The sequence below is a fragment of the Amblyomma mixtum genome, chromosome 5 (genome assembly GCF_055824585.1).
Source record: "Amblyomma mixtum isolate Tamu chromosome 5, ASM5582458v1, whole genome shotgun sequence".
NCBI lineage: Eukaryota > Metazoa > Arthropoda > Arachnida > Ixodida > Ixodidae > Amblyomma > Amblyomma mixtum.
In genome coordinates, this window is record NC_143016.1 from 159135762 (window position 1) to 159152764 (window position 17003).

General features: G+C 44.8%; 1 protein-coding gene across 1 annotated transcript in view; it reads left to right on the forward strand.

The window, feature by feature from the left end:
• Positions 1 to 17003, forward strand: part of LOC149344282 (uncharacterized) — a 527027-nt gene that overhangs the window by 498059 nt on the left and 11965 nt on the right. Inside the window, exons 43-47 of the mRNA XM_089547199.1 lie at positions 6493 to 6603; positions 12514 to 12756; positions 14415 to 14498; positions 14924 to 15035; positions 16128 to 16229. Of these exons, the coding sequence (XP_089403325.1) occupies positions 6493 to 6603; positions 12514 to 12756; positions 14415 to 14498; positions 14924 to 15035; positions 16128 to 16229 (652 nt within the window). The remainder of the gene's footprint in view (positions 1 to 6492; positions 6604 to 12513; positions 12757 to 14414; positions 14499 to 14923; positions 15036 to 16127; positions 16230 to 17003) is intronic.

A 17003-nucleotide genomic window follows, 5' to 3' on the forward strand; every position in this document is an offset into this window, starting at 1 on the left:
GATTTTACTGACGTTGACCTTCATGCACTGACGCGCGCTCGCAAAGTTCGCTTCTCAGCTTCCACTTCTTCATCGGAAGAACTGATAGGCACAATGTCAGCACTGTCGTCCTCGCTCCCTGAAACAATGTACACTTCGGTGTCTCAGTCACCATCGTCTGAAGAAGATTACGACGAAGAAGAGCGTCTTTTCCGAGAAGACTGGTCAGCAAAACACGCGTCGCCTCCGCCGGATGCCATTTTTAAAACCCAGGTTGCCATACGAAAAAAAAACGTTTATGCGGTAGAAGAAAACGGAATTAACAGGTCAGTGCTGCCATCTGTTGAGCAAAATGTCATCTAAGCCACACACGAGTGCTGCTCGTCTGAAACGAGGAAGAGAAGAACCTATTCAGAGAAGACGAGCTACAGTCGTCCAAAACGGTTTGGGGACGGCTTGGAAAGGACGAGCACAGCTCGTCCAAAACGGTTAAGGGGTTAAAAGGCTCCTCCTGACCACCCTCTATATGACAATTTGCTGTACTCTGCCTATTGTCAAGCAGCGTCACTGAGCATGCGGGCAAAAAAAGTTTCGTAAAGACTCATTCAAGGCGTAGTTGCAGTCACTGCAGTCATGCAGTGTCAGCACGCTTCTCTCTGTTGTACTGTCTACGACATACACCCTTACATACATACGACATACATACATTTTTTATGCATCGGACGACTAGCCTCTGCAAGCAAAATTTTCTTTTTCTCGTCCCCAATTTAAGGGAGGCATTGAGTGCACATGTCGTCTCGAGAAACCATCGCAGTGCGTCATGCTGTGCGTGACATAAATACAACTGGCGAACAAGGGTGCGTGGCAACCCGCAAGGTTCCCGGAAGGGCGCAAAAATATGAAGAAAAAGTAAACGGTAAAAGGTAAACGAAGTGCAAACAAACAGCACAGGGTGCAAATTATGAAGATGCATAGATAGGTCAAAGAAAAACTGTGAAGCATGTTTTGCGTTTTCAAAAACGAATGGCACAACAAAAAGCACGAGCGCTATGGTCAAAGGACGAGATGCTGTAAAAAAACTATGGGGCACTTAAGTCACCCTGAGAGTGGAATGTGATAACATTAAATTTCACATTTGTCGCAGCTTCTGTTGCAACTTCTGTGTGTGTTTGAGACAGTTTCTTTGCAATTTTCGGTCCATCAATCGCGATATTTGGACTGCTAGTTGCAGTAGCTGGTATCCACTATGCTGTGGTGGTGCCTCCATTTGCATATATGATTTTTTTTTTTCAGATTTTTGGTTTTGATTCTCATCTAGGTAGGAACTAGGTTGCTCACTATCAGTAGGTCCCATGACCTCTCTCGACCAATCAGCAAATTTCGTCTCGGACATCAGAGGTGTTTTGATGTGATGACAACTCAAATGCTATCTCATTAAAAGTAACGTTATTCTGTGCTACATCTCATATTCACCCATGCTTCATTAGGATGACGAGCCAAAGAAATTTTGGGCCTCTCCCTTGACGGCCATGTCTTAGACGTTAGTGAAATTGTCAAGATGATTGGCTTCGACGCGAGATGGCGTGAACTGGCTTTGAATGGGATTTTAATCGGCTTCGAGGTGCGAATGGCACCAGTGTTTGGTACATACAATTGTAACATCTGGTTATAATGCACTGGGCAGTTTATTAGGAATGCCCAAACCTGGTCAGCGGTGCTTTAGGTAAACCTGCATGTCAAGTGAAGACAACTTGATCACAAACACTTGTATAAAGGTAAGTGTGGTTGCAGCATGCTTGATAAGTTAAGGACAGAAGAATAAGAAATAAAATTTCAGATTTGATGCTTGCATCAAAAAGGTGCGACATTGGGTTGAAAACAAGAGCCGTCACTTTTTTAAAGCGCTTTTTCTTGTAGAGAATTTCATCACGCTGAGTATCGGGGACAGTCAACTGCAAGATGAAGGCACTTTTCGATTATTGCATTTAATAAAATAGGGCTCAAAAGCGGTTTTTCTTCAAGATGGAAAATGAATAAACGCAAAACGCTATTGCTTTCCTCTAGCTGCAGTCAAAACACGCTCCGAATAATCAGTGACAACGATCTTTCTACTTATCAGTGCAATTTAACTGTTTAACGGCAGATGAGCCCTGTAGGCTCGCTTCTTCGCTGTCCGTGAAAGTATGTACACGTCTTTGAGAATCCAGTTTCTGTTAGGTTGTTAGGCACCCATGTGGCGCTTACTTCAAGTTGCTTACACTTACTGATAGTTGCAGTCTCGTGGTAGACTGCATACCAGTTGTTCACAGTGGATTTCCGCATTTCCCTGTACGGAAATTAGACCACCTCATCATCATCCTCGTCATCAAATTAATAAAATATATCAAAGTAGAAGTAAACGCTGCTTGAATTTCCAGTGTATTCCGTTCGCTTTCGGAAGTCGCATATTTGCGAAGCCCTTAAATTGGATCCTACAGAGCAATGCCAATACATACAGGATGTTTCATGCAACTAAAGATTAAGAAAAACTACGCACTACAGTTGCATGCAGTTAACGAAGTAATGGTTCCTGTCTTGTGGCACTCCTTCGGATATTTTTTAAATTCTCCTTAATTAGTTGTTTAGATGGCAAGTGTAGCAGGGGGCAGCAAAAAGTTAGGTGGACGGATAAGATTAAGAAGTTTGCCGCAGCTGACACAGGACAGGGTTAATTGGAAAGATATGGGAGAGGCCTATGCCCTGCAGTGGGTGTAGTCAGGCTGCTGCTGCTGATGATGATGAATCATGAAAACTTGTTAATATTTGCTTAGGGTCACGTGCATTTTGTTAAATTGTAGAGGGGATTAAGGAACAACCAATCCTGTTTTTTGTGGCAGCTGTCTCCTACATAGTCTTTTTTCCCGCGAAACATGAAAATTTTGCACCCGATTTTCCTGGTTAAGCTAAATGCGACTTAGGTGCGCTAGAACGTTTGCCCTTGTTTAGCGTTCTTCAGGTTTTTATAAGCTTGAAAATTAGAGTTGCACCAAAATATTCTTGCAATCGTTCATCATTTTTCTCTTTTGATAAGCCGCCTGAGAGAAAGGACAGCTTTTTTTTGCTAGCCAGCCATCTTGTACTAGTGCACTAGAAGAAAAAAAAAGAAATAAGAAACCCTAAAGGGATTCGAGACGTTTGACATAACTGGCAATATCCAATATAGGCAAGTGACTAGCCGCACACAATTTTTCTTCCTTTTTTTTTTGCTTTTCCAGACTCCATCTTGACTCAAGTGTGAAACCACACTGTGACCGCAGAATAAAGTCATGTGTGAGGCTCTCGGTGGTTCTGTCATTTTGCTATTCATTCGAAGAAAATAAAAGAAGGCATTATGTGACCATAAGGGCGACCGGTTGCGATACTACTGTCTCAAGCACAAGTGGGCTAGGCCTTTACTACAGAATTCATGGCGTGCAGCTATACTTCGCTCTCTCTCTCTCCCCTCTTCCCGCCCCCTCCTCCTTTAGCCCCCTTATTACGATGAGTTAGTGGTTAGTAGTTTTTTGAGGAAAGGAAACGGCGCAGTAACTGTCTCACTTCTCGGTGGACACATCAACCAAGTCGTAAAGGAAGGGAGGACGGTGGAAGCAAAGAAGAAAGAGAGAAATAGGTGCCATAGTACAGGGCTCCAGAATAATTTGACCACATGGGGATCTTTAACGGGTGCCTTTTGCGTTTCATTTTCATCAAAACATGGCTGCCGCAGTCAGGTTCGAACCTGAGTACTCTAGATCAAACCTTGTTACGATTAGTAATGGAAAATAGAGAGGAGATTGCACTTTCGGAACGAAAGTCTGCATCCAGTCTGTTTCTTTTTTTTGAGTTTCTTCCACTCATAGCTTTGCAGCATGGGAATGATGTTAAAGGGACACTGAGGTTTAGGATGTGCAGCGTTCGATCCTGAGTGCCACTGTGCACCTATCCGTGATACAATGGGTACAAGCTTTACTTTGACTTGGTGCTCGGCTTCTCTGGGGTGAAATGCTTGAAAATGGTTCTTTGACCCCACCCTGTGTAAAAAAAAGAGATTCAGGGGGCACTTTGGCTCTGTAAAGTGCTGCAAGGCAAAAGCGTTTCCTGGCGCACTGTTTGGCATTGACTGCAAGGCTGTTTGTGCTGTACTAGTGCTTTATTTGACTGCAGACTCTGACTACACATTACAACTACACACTTTGACTGCCGACTTTGACTGCTTCTTTAGCATGACTCTCTCTCTGCTTCGATGAGTTCAGTTGTATCCATGGCTCTGTTTGCAGTAATGAGGTATGCAATGTGGTCACCCACGGACGCCTTAAGCACCCTGTCAGAGCGGACGACAACTATTTTATTAGTTGTCGCTTGATCCAAAAGGGGGCGTCAGGCATCCCTGGGTGACCTCATTGCTTCGAATCTGCGCGCTCTGACGTCATAACCATTTCGACCAGCCGAAAAGCGTGACACCTCTGCTGGCAACCTTTTGTCGACAACGATGCGGCATTAAAGGCTTTCGCCTTAAAAGGGCCAAATGCCCTTGCTTCCCTGTCTACCATCCCTATTCTTTTGCACTCAGTGGGTTTCCACCTCCTGTATTTCACTTACATCCGACCAATTCTTGAATACGCCTGTCCTGTATGGGACCCCCAGTTTGCTTACTTATGTGATATGCTCGAGCGCATCCAAAATAATGCTGCGAGATTTGTGTCCAATAATTACAGCTTCTCAACTAGTGTCAGGCCTCTTAAAAACCACCTTGGCTGGGGATCTTTAGCTAACCGTAGGAAACATTTGAGATTACAATGCATGCATCGCATCTATTTTGGAAAGCTGAGCATTGACAAAGACCGGTATCTGCTTCAACCTCATTTTTTTTCTAGACGAGTTGATCATCAGTGGAATATCCGAGCGATTAAGGGCCGCACAGATGTTTACAAAACCTCGTTCTTTCCACGGACGATCAATGAGTGGAACAGGCTACCAGCCGGCGTCACTGAGTGCTGCACGGAAGGTCAATTCGGCGCATTTTTATCTGATGTGTGACGTGGCGCGCAGTTGTCTTGTGCGTGTCTTTTTCATTTCATTAGTGTTATTTTATTTGTGGAGCGTGGTTGTCTTCCTTCAGTGCATGTTTTTCCTCATATATTAGTTGTGTGATTATATTTGTGTTATTACGTGTATCTTTCGGCCAGATGAGCAGAATTTATTGTGTTTCCCCCCCTGCAATAATGCCCTTGGGCGCTGCAGGTATCTGTAATAAATAAATAAATTACCTCAAATGGTAAAATGTGGCGCTTGCGACTAACAAATTCTGCTGGTCTAAAATTATGTGGACTGTTCGTGCTTTCGCAGAAAGTGTGGCTCAGTGGTTATGGCGCTTGGCTGCTGACCCAAAAGACGCGAGTCCGATCCCGGCTGCGGTGGCCGAATTTTGATGAAGGTGAAATTCTAGAGGTCCATGTACTGTGCGATGTCAGTGCATATTAAAGAACCCCAGGTGGTCAAAATTTCCGGAGCCCTTCACTACGGCGTCCCTCATAGCCTGAGTTGCTTTAGGATGTTAAACCCTAATAAACTAACTAAACGAATTGCAATCATGAACGATCGACATGCCAACCCCGCATTGTGGCCCTTCCTGCAAGAGTAGAGTCACACTCCGCGGCAACTTTTTTTGGAAGTGGAGTGCTGACCCGAAACATGCCTTTTCTTTCTATACGGATTGAATATAATCTGCGGTAGCACTTATTAGTTTCCTCTTAACGAATGGTATACTGGCATGAAGCTTTATGTTTGTTTGTTTATGCTCGAAAATGCCGGCATGCGCTTTATCGCTTCCTTTGTGACTATAGATGAGACTAGACTTGCCTGGAATGCTTGTGGCGCTACACAGCTCTCCACGTTGTTCGAGATTGTTGTAGGTTCTCTCAGTGCCTTATATTGCAAAGTTCGTAAGTTTTAAATTGAGTGCCGCTGAGAGTGGCAGTGATTCTTTTCTTCAATGACCACGGAACATGTGTATTGATATTGCCACTGGCGCTGAGTTCAGTTCTTTGTGGGCACAAGTCGGGTTAGTAAAGTGCTCATTTCAGTGCTGTACACCAGTCTAGTGGTCTGTCAATGGCTATGGAGTTGTCACCACCATGTGACAATGCCGTGTTAACACCCGATATTTAACATAAATGAGCATTTTAAACGTTAGGGAAGAGCAGTGCAATAGCAAGGAAGTACCATATTCACGAACGTAGTCTCGATATTAAGCAGCATGCAGCCGTAATGCGACAAATAATGCGGTGGTTTTGCTAGGCTGAATATAGTCGAAACAAGCCATGAGGGAAGTGTGGTGGAATTCTACGGCTCGCATGCGATAACATCCCATCCAGGCCCGCATCACAAACTAGCTCATAACTTCTCACGTACTGTGCACTCTGCAATCAGCGTGCAGCTATTGGTTTCATTAACTGTAGTGTGACGTACGTGTCTTTTGTTCTTTACACTTTGCAGGCACTACATATCCTCCACAGTACTCATAGCCTTACTTCTGGCAGACCTCACAGGCGAAGACGTGCACAACTTGTACCGTCAACGCCAGAGCATTCGTGAGTTCATGATGAGGTAAGGCAAATATATGCACGTCTCTCTGCATCTTTTCAGCTCCTCCTCAAGCAAGAATGTCCACAGAACTTTTTTATGGGGGGGCACCCAATGGCGCCAGGGATGAGGGAGGTGGAGGTGGTAGGTTAGCACCAAAAAGTCACTATTTGTAGTCTAAACTATGCACATGAAACAAAAATTAGAAGCAGCAAATTAGTGCTACACTTGGAGAATGTACATTGGATTTCATTAATAAACAGAGAATTAAACTTGTAATACGCAAAATGCAAAAAGTTACTATCACTTTGTGAAGAAGAATGGTCAGTCTCACCGCATGCGGGTTCTCGACTGACATGAACTGATGACTAGCACACGACACAATATGTTCACTAGCATGTAAATGCAGTTCATCAGTCTTCCTTGAATAGCAGCCGCAGATGTCTTGTGTTCTTCTGGGCAAATTGTGTGATGACACGGGTGATAAAGTCACCCTTGTGCTTCATTACCCGCTCTCAATGCACGCTTATCATACAAAGGCCGTCCAGCATGTCATTTGTGATTGTTGAGCGTAGCCAGGTTTTCACTCTCCTCATTGTGCTGAAGGAGCGTTCGACAGTGCAAGTGGTAACTGGCAAGGCCAGGGCCACCTCAATGGCTTTTACAGCAGCAAGGAAGAGTGCCTTAGCCTCAAGCAGAAGTCCAGAGTACGTTATTTCTGACGAGTCCCCAGTTTTGCTTCTGCACATCTCGTACCATGAGATTCTCTAATCCTTGAAGTTTTCAGTACAGTAAATGCCTTGGAGTTCTTCATTGAGGGCAACAAACTCAACATGGCTCAAATGCTTTATTTTTGCTGGAACCAGCTAGAGAAGTTAGAAGCTCTTTGCATTGCTTTCAGAAAAGCGGCGAGCCAAAGAGGCAGTGAGCGAGTCCAAATAGGGCATATATATTACCACGTGATAGTATGTTCCCGGCGGCTGAATCCTGTAGTTGTCTTGGTGGGCCTAACAGGCTTGTCTTGGTACAGATGTCAATATGTTACAATATGTACAAGATGTATATGTACAATATGTACATATGTACAATATGTACAATATGTACAATATGTTACAAGATGTTACAATATGTACGGCCAGAGACTCCTAGAATACAGCGGAGCCCATGTGTGGAATGAAATCCCGAATGGAGTTAAAGAAAAAAATAACTTTTCGGCATCTTTAAAACACTATTTAATTTCCATGGAAATGTAGGAATGAATTCAATTGTGCGTGTTAATCTTGAAGTTTTTTTATTTTACACGGTCTGCAGTAATATTGTACTTGTTTTGTATTTGGACCCCTCACTAGCCGTAAAGGCTATGGGTCCAAACAACAGTTTGTGTACTGTTTCTGAGAATAAATAAAGAAAAAATTAAAAAAAAAAACATATTTAACCAATTGGCTGCTTCACTTGCTGTGTTCATGATGTCAGAGAACTGCTCTTCAGTGTTAGTCCGGTGGCCGCGAAAAATATCCTGCAACTACGTGGTGTGGTCGTGTACAGAATGGAAGTCAATGGATTCACTTTGCAGGATGTTCGTAACTGGTTCCAATCATGCGCTGTACTTCGCTACAGTGTGAAAGCAAAGGATGAAAGATGAGCTTGTCGTTGCACAATAGAGGATGTGAGCTCATTGCCTAGTTGCAGCATTCAAGCTTGATTCCATTGAGACGAGCTCCTCGAGTGCTTCGACTATGGCCCTGTAATGCTGAGAGAAGATCCTAATTGTGTTGTATTTTATGGGCCATCTTGTTTCACATAGCACTGGAACGTTGAGAACCAATTTTCTTCAGAGCACGCTCTCACGAAAGAAGTTTATGGTTTGTTTGATGATCCCTATTGTGTTTTGAATTTCAGAAACCTCGTTCAAATCGCTTATTCCAAGCTTATTCCAAGCTTCTTTTCCAACCATTGTAGAGCATCCATCATATCCTTGTCCAACGTAAATTGAAGGAATCAGCCTGGCATCCGTTAAAAACTTCAAGATCGCTGCGGCGATGAAAGTAGAGTTCAGTTGCTCCAGCTCTACAAATCCCAAAAACTGCTCTCGAACGCAAACCTCGGTTCCTGCCTTCGGTCTGCTCTGTTTCTGCAGTATCCGCAGTTTTGTCCACGAAGACGGAAAAGGCAAATGCTGCATTAGTTTTGGCTACTGTTTGCTCTCTCAGGATGTCGCCACAGATTGTGATGATCTCGTTATGAATGCAGACAGAAGTGTACTTAGCCCGCCAGCAGAAGAAGCGAAGTGTTTCTGAAGTCGAGTACCTCTAGCTTTATCCGAAAGTTGAGGAGATCTTTGAAGACTTCGCTGTCAGATTGCTTCCCGCGAATTGGCAAGTCATGCGTTGTGCAAAAGATAATGGTGGAAACTATGCGAAATAGTTTCTCGCGGTTCCTTTGAACATACTCATGTAGTGCTCTTCTCAGCAGCTGCTGTACAACGGGTAGTTGCTTGCATCGCATCCATAAAGTTCTGCGATGCAGCCATTGCCTCCTAGTGCCTTTGGGATTTTATGTGATCCTGCACGCCTCGTGCATTTTTTTATAGTTACTGAAAGCGTGCACGATAAAACTGCCTACAGTACCGTGGTGAATGTTCGGAGGAAAAGTAACGCAAAAACAACGAAGGGCATCTTTCGCTGTCAGAGAGTATGCAAGCCAAGGAGCGTAATCTGCCAGCCATTGCTAACAAAATTTCTCTTGTCAGGTGTTACATCTTTCTTAAAGTCGTATATAACATTTGGCGACCATGGGTTAGTAAGAAGGCGTAACTTCAAACAGCCCGGGATGCCTGTAAGTTTAGCTTTGCCTAGAAACTCTCCCGAGTCACATTCTTGAGACAAGTTAGTTGCTTTCTCGCTGTGTCACCACAATTTAGTCCCAAGCAAGGAGAAAGGGAATCATCATGGCTTACTACGTCACAGGAGATCACTTTTGCTGGAGTCCCTTCGATGGAGTCGACGACCTCAGCTGTTGCCCACTGATGAAAGCTGGCATCATTCTGGTCAAATGCTGCAGAGTTGTCACGTGGCACACTAGAATTTTCGGCCGGGCAGCTGGATAAAACTCTATCAGATACCCACTGACACTTGAAGAAACTTCACATGCCCATCATCTGGGACCGCTCGAGGCAAAGCTGGCTGGAGAGTTTCTCAGGGTTGACCACACAGTCGAGTAACCGCATGCGCACTGCTTGCCGCAGCAGGGTGGTAGGGTATAGGGAGCCTCGACGTAGTATCGGGAAAGGAGGATGAGGCAGCACTTGAGTTCTCACAGCCAGTCTGCGAAAAAAATTGCATCGGCACGTTTTCTATCTGTGGCAGACCCCGAAGTAATGGACTCACTGAAAGAGAACCCCCACTTTCTCCTCTGCCTTTGCACAGGAGAAATTTTTTTCTCTTCCTTTGCGTCGCTGTGGCATAAGCTTCCCCGGCGCGCCCACTTCCTCCACGTGCATGGTCAGGTGCTTGTCGCACGCGCGTTTTTACATGCCACGGTTCGCAGTAGTGCCCCACAAGAGAAATGAGGAGGAGACTGGGAGGGAGAGTAAGGGAAAACAACAAGACATTTCTATTTATACTTACATCATGGAGCAAATGAAAGACTGTGCAAGGTAAGAAATGATGAGGGAAGTCCTACCGATGAGGCAGACGACCGTTCTTTTATAGCATTTTCACCTTCGTTTCCCGCCCTTTACCGCCAAGCAGCAGGTTTCGTGGGTGCAGCCCTTTGGCAGAGTCATCGACGCATATCCCAATGTTAAAGCTTGGAATCTTCCTTTTTCTCTGAACTTTTACCGGTCGGTTCCTGGAACCGACTTGAGCTTCCAGCACGATGGACAGCGAAGCAAGAAAGGAGAGCAGGTGACGTGTTATCCCCAAACCGGACAGACTAAATTTGTTCATCATGCTGTGTGCTGCTCGCTGAACAGGCTGGTCTGGGATGGCTTTCTTGACTGTTTTGATGGAATTCCATAGAAGTAGGAATCCCGAACGTTTGTGAAAGCAATTAACGCAAGCTTTCTTTTGTAGAAGTGGTCCCTGTTGACTCACCAGTCGACGATTAAGTGGCTAATTAGTCTTTGCGGGCATCAATGCAACCCGGATGAAAGCAGTAAGAGTCTACTGGTTAATTCCTGAAACTGGAGGCCTATGCTCTTTCACAACAACGTGCACTTTTGCCTTGAGCGTGATTTGGCTGATGTCGTTCTAGCATTTCCATGGTTTTGTATTTTGAAAGTTGGCTCTCAGTGACCAGATTAAATTGTTATAACTGATAATGGGCTATGACAACATTGTTATAAGCCGTTTATTTTACCATGACACATGGTGAAGCTGACAATTGTTCATTGTTATATTCGATGTATTGTTTTAACCAGTATTGTTTTTAGTGGGTTTGACTGTTTATGTGACAACAATAGAATTTTGTTAACATACAATCCCATAATCGGCTCCCACGATGTGACGACTCTTCTGTGGACCAAACAGGATGACAGCTTTGTCAGCAGCAGTGCCTAAATCATAGCACGTATAGCTCGCAATCCTAAAGGGCGTTCCATATGGATATTCGGGACCCAAGCGTGCTAATCAAGCTGTGTAGTTGTTTTCTGCTAATGCACAAAAAATATCTGAAATTCCAGGGGGGGGGGGGGGGGGGGGGGAGCAGCCGCCCTCCCATTGCCCCCCCTTTCCAGATGCCCATGTCTTCTAGTGCACTGGGATCGATGACCTAGGGCCTTATTTCTAACGACCCGTTTCGTTTTTCATTCATTTGGTCCACTGTCATTGTTCGCTGCAGCAGATAACGTAGGCCATAATAGAGTTGTCCCTTTGACACGCCTGACGAGCTTTATCAGCACTGATCCAGCCTCCATAAAGAAACTGGGCGTCGGTCTCAGCTGGACTAGACAAGGCGGCTCTGCAGCCAGACTGGCCGTGCCTGTGATAGGCCGTTTGCTTAGCCGCCTGCAGTTGCTTTGGTCGTGACTGGTGTCATGGCCAAATGTGATGGGAAATGAAATGAATCGATAGAAATGCGGCCCCTGCAATGCCATCTCGTTGTTGTAAGCCCATTCCAAAGGCTGTGTATTTGTGCCCAGAGATACGTTTCCTTGTGGACTGCACATCATCCTCATCGTGCTGTTGAAGTGCACATCATGAGACGGTTCACGCTGATGCAGAATTTATGCTGCATTGACGCTGAATTCACATCGACGCTGCATCAACGCAGAATTTGTGCTGCATCGACGCTGATGTCGAATTTATGCTTTACTGAGTTTGTTCTAGCTTTCTTTGCATGCACCCCTTATTTAAGCAGGCTAGAACTAAAGCCGAATGCAACTCAAGAACGAAGTGGCTTTTCCTCGTCAAAGGACCCCCCCCCCCCCCCCCCCCCCCCCCCCCCCCCCCCTCCAGCCAATGGCGTCGGCCAATTCTCATGAGCCTGTAGCTTGACAATGCAGGGAGCGGCACGACAATGCAGGGCGGGGACTATCCCCTACCATGGAGGGAGGGGGATATATCTTTTCATCTGCCACCCCCTGCATTGTCACGCTAGCAGGGTAATGAGAATCAGCTGACGCCATTGGTTGAAAGGCTTAGGGCTTCCTTTGAAGGAGAATAGCCACTTTGTTCTTGAGTAGTATCCGACTATAGAAATGATGCTGCTGGGGCTATCTCTCAATCCAACCGTAAGAACAGGCGAATAGATTTGCTAAACTTAGTGGCGCAATCCCATTCGCGATTCACTTTATTATTACAAGATGGCTTCCGCAGCACGCATGCAGAGCGCAGGTTTCTTCCTTCCATGCATTTCACCGCGAGTTCTCTCCGCGTTGTTGTCGTTAAACATCCAAACAATGTTTCTGTTTCATTTTTCCCGGTATACTTCCAGGACCACCAGCTGCAGCGCCCGTGAACTCGAGTGCAGCTCGCGTGGTCTAGCGGCAGCCCGTTTCGTGCGTGAGATTTGCGACGCGGACCAAGTGCACCTCGGCACGGGATCGGTTCTGCTACGATCACATCAACTCTGCAGCCTTGGCATCGGCTCGGAATATGCAGATACTGAACACAGCCAAGCCCGAGCTTCCTGCCCACGTCATTCGGATCGGCCCGCTTATCTTACAGAACTACTGAGGTAATGTGTTTTACATTCTTATTTCTTTTAAATGAGCCTGCCAGATTTGAGGTCGAGGACAGCAGTGTTTTTATAACTTTTCGCGGCATGGCATGGATTTCCCACACGACTTTTCAAACTGTTTTCAAAGCGTCTGAACCTCTTTTCACGAAGTCAGTGATGGCGGGTATATTTGAAATAGGTACATTTGAAATTCATGCTGGACAGAATGGTAGAGACGTTTTGTGCCAAGAAGAAAGAATCACTTTCCAAAATAAAGATGGATGTCACGAATTTTTACTGTTGCTTAAGAAGTGCTTTCTGGTGCTTTAACTTGTTTTTTTCTTTCACACATTAGAGTGTTTTACTAAAGGACACTGTAGCTGAGTTTTCGTTGTAGAAACAGGTTCGGATGGTAAAGAAAATAATTAAATGCTCATAAATGTTTCTTTTTTTCTTAGAATAAGCCTGCAATTTGTGTGGCACACGTGAATTACTTCAGTTCTTGAGCCATTCATGTGTTATATTTGTGAAATAGGGGATCCCAGGTATGCACAAGCAAAGTTTCAGATTTTTCTCGACCTTAGAACAAAGTGCGTTTCTGAAAGGGTAAGGCGATGTTTCAAAACTGTACTTGTAAATTCGAGGGCAGCAACTTCTCCTCTTCGAGTAGGTCGGTACTTGACAGTTTTACATGACCTGGCAGCCTACTGAGCTAGGACAAAAAGAAAATATGGTGATCGTATTAAAGAGAGTGGTTTTATAACTGATCGGGGAAGCTTAAATATTCGTAGCATACCCGCCCGGATGTGTTTATTGGTGTTCTTTTGCTATGATAACTGAAAGAGGGCTCTCTAAGGGTCATATCGGCGCGGCCTTCGCCATATTTTGTAATCGATAACTTCGGCGTTCACATATTGGCAGTTGAGAATATTGTCACCCAATTTCGAGGGCAGGCATCGAAGCACGCTGGCATACAAGCGCAGTGATTGTCGTTGCAGTTCATAATGATATGGCTCAAGACGTCCTGGTAACACGCATGCATCAGGACAGTGTTGAACGTAGTGTAAATATGCATACATTTGTGGTCGTGGTGATTCGCGAATGGTGTCGCGTCATGGGACCACAGTGAAAGGTAACTCGCCCCTCGAATCCAGTAGCTGTAACGCCGTGGGCCTATGGCGATAAGGAAACAATGCTGGTTGTAAAGCAGGCCTAATAAATCCACCCTGCAATGTTAGCGAGGCGTAGCTGGTATCTGGATCTCTCGAGAATGTGCACTGTGTGGTCACGTGGACCTGATCTAGTTAAGTGGGAGTGCTCGTTAGGTTATATGCATAAGGGAGGAAGCATTGCATGGTGTTCTAGAGATGGACAATTCCGGCACTCATTATATTTTTGTCAGAACCCAGACGCCGATTTTGTTACTTTTTGCAGAGTTTAGCAAATGCGTTTTTTTTTCCCCCCGCATTCTGAAGTGTATTGAACACCATTAGTGACATGTACCATTATTTACATGACAAGTACCATTAGTTACATGTCATGCTGTAACCTGTTTTTGGCATTAAGAGAAGGTTTCCGGAAAACATGAGTATGTGGTGGCAGGGTTTTCCAATGTCTCTTATTACACACTCCGATGTCCACTCTAAGGTTTCTTCCGTTTTCTTTCTCTTTCTCAGGTGCGAAGAACACTTAAATAAAGATGGTTCTGGTAAACTGGCTCTCAGGTTTCAACTCTACAATGCACCACTGAATTTGCTCAGGTGAGATTTTTATGTTTCTTACTATATATGAAAGCTTTATACATTTCTTGGCACTTCCTTGTGCACGAGCTTTTTGCCTTTTTTTTTAAGTGGCAAGTTAGGCTGCTCGGCTTCAGGTGCTACAAACGCAAACGCACACCCATCATCCTCTCACCACAGGATTGCGCAGTTGCCAGTAATATCGTCAGTTTCTGAAGTTTCCCATGCGGGCTCAAGGTTAAAGTTACTCTTGCGGCAATGTCGATGATTAGCTTGTTGTGTACGGCTGCCTAAATGGGACCCTTAGTTTTCTGACCGACGGTATTGTATTCTTTTTATTGAAGAGGTGGAAATTATAAAAGAGGAACGCTACGATTTTACTTGGTGAGAATTAAGTGTGGCAGAGTAATATAGAGACAGCACTGACGAATCCGTTCATTCTGCAGCTCTGTGACGGTGCTTCCAATGTGTGCCAGCAAGAGGGTCGAATTCTGCGTGTCTGTCTCGGTGTGTCAGCTCCCTGACTCAGACGCAGCGCTTAAAGTGAGACTTCTGCAGGTGAGAAACTGGCTTACATATGCGGTCTTCTTCAAATTTTATGGTAACGCTTTTTTATAAAATTGATTCATGTTCATTCGAGGCTCCGTTCTCTTCTCTCTATACAAGGAGAATGCTGCATTGATTAGGTGGGTTTTCATAGTAGTCTGGTGGATATTGTGTAACCGCCCTTTCTCCACCCGAGGAATGGGATGACGCGACGAAGCATTTGAGATATAGCTCCATGGGGTCTGTCAATTCCCCTATGTCCTTCAGTGAACCTGTCACACTGCTCTCAGTGCTTTCGCATCGTTGAAGTATGACAAGCAAGTCGACAATGCTGATGTTCTAATTCCCAGGCATGAAACAGGTCACTTTCTCGAATGGTTCCGTTATGACCGAGAGTTGTCGGCCTTGACAGTTACCAGAGGCAAGAAGCCGGGTGTAGAACAAGCATCTGCTCAAACCGAGACCGAAGAGGCACCGCTGCTTGATTCAGCAGTTTACAACACGAGGCCGCAAAGTGCGAAAAATTAAGCAGTGTGTGATTGCCTTGCGATTGTCACTTTTCAACAGATAGAACCATCTGGGACTGTCACATTTCAGCCATATTAGTGGCACAACTTGTGTTGTTCGCAAGTGTGAATGCACTTTCACTCAGAAAAGCACTACACATGCCCAGCTTTTGTATATACAATGTAAGAAAAAAAGTGACTAAAAGAGGGTGTGGGCTGGGTTAATCTATTTGGGGACTAACTTACCTGCCACTACCATTTGCCCTTTTTGGGCTAACTGCAAAGGGTCTGACTGTTGGCCCCCTTGGAATCAGCAGCCAAATGCCGAAGCCACTGATCCACCATGGCAGGTACATAGCTGCTTCTGTACACTAATCTGTGCGCAATGAACACGTGATCCGAGCCCAACGGTATTCGTTGTTTGCTGTCGATCGCTTGGGCCTAGCTGCATCAACCAGCTTTGAGATGACATGTACCTCGAAGTAAGCATCGCTCGTGCGGACAGTCTGTAGAAATTGTTTTTGCTTCTTCTGGGCAATTTGCCTCTCTGTGCTCAGTAACTTAGCAGTATTCCTAACAGTGATTGTTTATCTTCCAGTTATTCCTATTGGCAGTGCTTTGCTGCAAGCTGCGCTCTTTAACATGGAGAAGTCTGAAACTAAAATGGTCGCACCTCTTCCAGTTCTGGAACATCTATGAGGTATGTGAAAATTTAAGGCAATGCAGTTCTAGCTGCAATGTCTTGAGGATTTTTGTGGAGGCAGCTCATTGAACCAAGAAAACACTAAAATTGTTCCTTTCCAAGAACTGTTTTGTGCTGTGCAGGAATGCATTGAACACAAATAATTTTCGCATTCTATGAGTGCTTGTTTCAGGCAGCAAGGTGGTCGGTGGTAGTGACGACATCCGGTACCAAAGAGATATACAGTATCACATAGACACATATAGACACAATGTAAATCAAGCTTAGAGCTCCGGACCTAACAGTTTGCCGCAGGCTCTAGTCTGAGAATATTGAATAGCCTTTAGTGTTTGAGTGATATACTTACGACTGCCGCGCTGCAGAATAGAGTAATGAAATATGTAGAAAGCAGCCGACGGTTGTGAACGCGATCATGGGGTGCTTTGTTGCCTATTAAGTTTTCTCCAAATGGTCAATGCAAAGCAAGTACAGAATAAGCACGTACAGAATGCAGAATTCATGCTGGGGGGTTTTCCTTTTGGTGCAGAGGATATGTTTATCTTGCAGTGTGTAGTGCTGATAATGGTGGTTATTGGCAATAAGCACTTCGTCACTTTCAAGCTATAGCTCTCGTTTCTCTATCAGTAAACATCATAAGATCAGAGACTGGTATTTAGTAGCTCTGAATTTGATGATAATAGGCAGTTGTGATATGTTAGAACTTGAGGTAACTGTTGCTTGAGGCGATGATAGATGCTTTTGAATTGTTCTGTCCAGTGTCATGCTCTAAGC